Genomic DNA, 2,372 nt, shown 5'->3' with positions numbered 1-2,372 from the left:
GCCCACACACCCACACACTCTCACACACACACACACACACACACACACACACACTCACACACACACACACACACGCACACAAACACACTCAGGCGCACACACCCACACACGCACACACACACACACCCACACACACACACTAAAACACATTAGTAAGAAGTAAATGTTGAATGTTAATGTCATATTTCATTCAGTGAAACAGCCTCCGTCTCAGCTGGCTCTGAATATCATGTGATTTGTGTTTAGTTTGAGGTGTCTGAACGCATCAGCTAATAAGCTGGAGAATCTGCCGGCATCCAGCCTTTCAGAGGACAGCAGCAGCGTCCTGCAGGAGCTTTACCTGACCAACAACTACCTGACCGACAGGTGTGTGCCGCAGCTAACGGGACACACACACCTGAGGATCCTGCACATGGCCTACAATCACCTGCAGACCTTCCCAGCCAGGTAACAGCATCATTCAGCAATTACTGTCCACTGGATCAATAACGAGTCTTTGCACTGAACTCTACGCACAAGCCGGAAAATCATGACAAACTTGCGTTCTTTGGAATTGTTCACGACTTCAACACCCAGAGCATATTATTTAGTGTAAAGAAGACGTTAATGAAAACGCTCTCTTCCGTTATGTAAACATGTGAATACTACAATTAGTATGTTTCCATCAATTATATTTCACAACTTCAAAATAAAAGTCCTAACATCCGCTTTGTTTTTTCACATTTTTATGTTCACATGATTGAAATTACAGCAGCTGCAGCATTTCTGTTGTAAAGCAGTGAAGATAAAGTTATGGGACCTTTTGAATTCAATACAGTTTGACCAACATTAAATAAGGATTTGATTTTAATAATTAATATCATGCTGTAAAGTGTAACAACAATCATTAGGCAGGAACTTCATGCACATAAGCAATATTATAATCATGTCATGATTTAAGAATACAGTAATGACTTCTTCACTATACTTTTCTGAAGTCTTACTGCATAAGAGACTAAAAATCAATAAAAAGAAACATTAGTCAAAATTATTTGTGTGATGTTAATGCCTAATGTTTCTTTTTATTGATTTTTAGTCTCTTATGCAGTATAAAACAGCCTGATGGCCACACATATTTTATGTATTTTAACAGTTTTATTTAATATCATAGGATGTCTTTACTTTTGATACTCTTTTTTTTAATTCAATCATTATTGTCATATAGGTGTTATATGTGAAAGTTCTTTTTAAAGACTTCTTCAGGTTTTTAAAGTCTTCTAAAGGTTTCCATTTTTTCAACGAAATATTTTCCATTGCTTAAAATGCAAAGCAACTATGACAAATCTCACATTGAAATTATGATTTTTATTTTTATTCACAAACTGATACTGATGATTGATTCATTTTACTCACTTTTATGACACCGCTTGATATTAAAATATTAACGTGAAACACTATTTTGTGGGCGGATCTTTTCTAGACGGTGTCTGTGTAGTTTGTCACTTCCTCTTTCTCTCAGTGTTAACTGAGTCGTGGACGTTTCTGAATGAATATATTCATCAAATCAATGTTCTCTCTCTGTTCTGCAGTAAAATGGCCAAGCTGGAGGAGCTGGAGGAGCTGGACCTGAGTGGGAACAGGCTGAAGGCGGTGCCAACCACCATCATGAACTGCAGACGCATGCACACACTAGCAGCTCACTCCAACTGCATCGAGGTGTTCCCCGAAGTCCTGCAGCTCACCGAGATGAAGGTCACTCTCACACACACTCAAACACACTCACACACACACGCTCACTCATACACACACGCTCATACACTCACACACACTCACACGCACACACACTCACTCTCAAACACACACTCACACACACTCAAACACACACACGCTCACTCATACACTCACACACACACACACTCACACGCACACACACTCACTCTCAAACACACACTCACACACACTCAAACACACACACGCTCACTCATACACACACACACTCATACACTCACACACACACACTCACACGCACACACACACACGTCATATTACAATCACAATCTCACTCACACACACTCACACACAAACACGCACTCACACACACTCAAACACACACACACACACACTCATACACTCACACACACTCACACGCACACACACTCACTCTCAAACACACACTCACACACACACGCTCACTCATACACTCACACACACGCTCACTCATACACACACATACACTCACACACACATTCACTCACTCACACACTCAAACACACTCACACACACACACTCATACACTCACACACACTCATACACTCACACACACATTCACTCACTCACACACTCACTCACACACACACACACTCACTCTCTCTCACACACACTCACACGCACAC

General features: G+C 41.0%; 1 protein-coding gene across 1 annotated transcript in view; it reads left to right on the top strand.

The window, feature by feature from the left end:
- The window catches only part of LOC107721116 (PH domain leucine-rich repeat-containing protein phosphatase 1-like), a 41,616-nt gene that overhangs the window by 29,910 nt on the left and 9,334 nt on the right, over positions 1-2,372 (top strand). Inside the window, exons 11-12 of the mRNA XM_016528983.1 lie at positions 247-447; positions 1,569-1,731. Of these exons, the coding sequence (XP_016384469.1) occupies positions 247-447; positions 1,569-1,731 (364 nt within the window). The remainder of the gene's footprint in view (positions 1-246; positions 448-1,568; positions 1,732-2,372) is intronic.

This window comes from Sinocyclocheilus rhinocerous, unplaced genomic scaffold (assembly GCF_001515625.1).
Source record: "Sinocyclocheilus rhinocerous isolate Xijiao unplaced genomic scaffold, SAMN03320098_v1.1 scaffold180, whole genome shotgun sequence".
In the NCBI taxonomy this organism is placed as follows: Eukaryota; Metazoa; Chordata; class Actinopteri; order Cypriniformes; family Cyprinidae; genus Sinocyclocheilus; species Sinocyclocheilus rhinocerous.
This window is presented reverse-complemented; position numbering and strand designations above follow the sequence as displayed.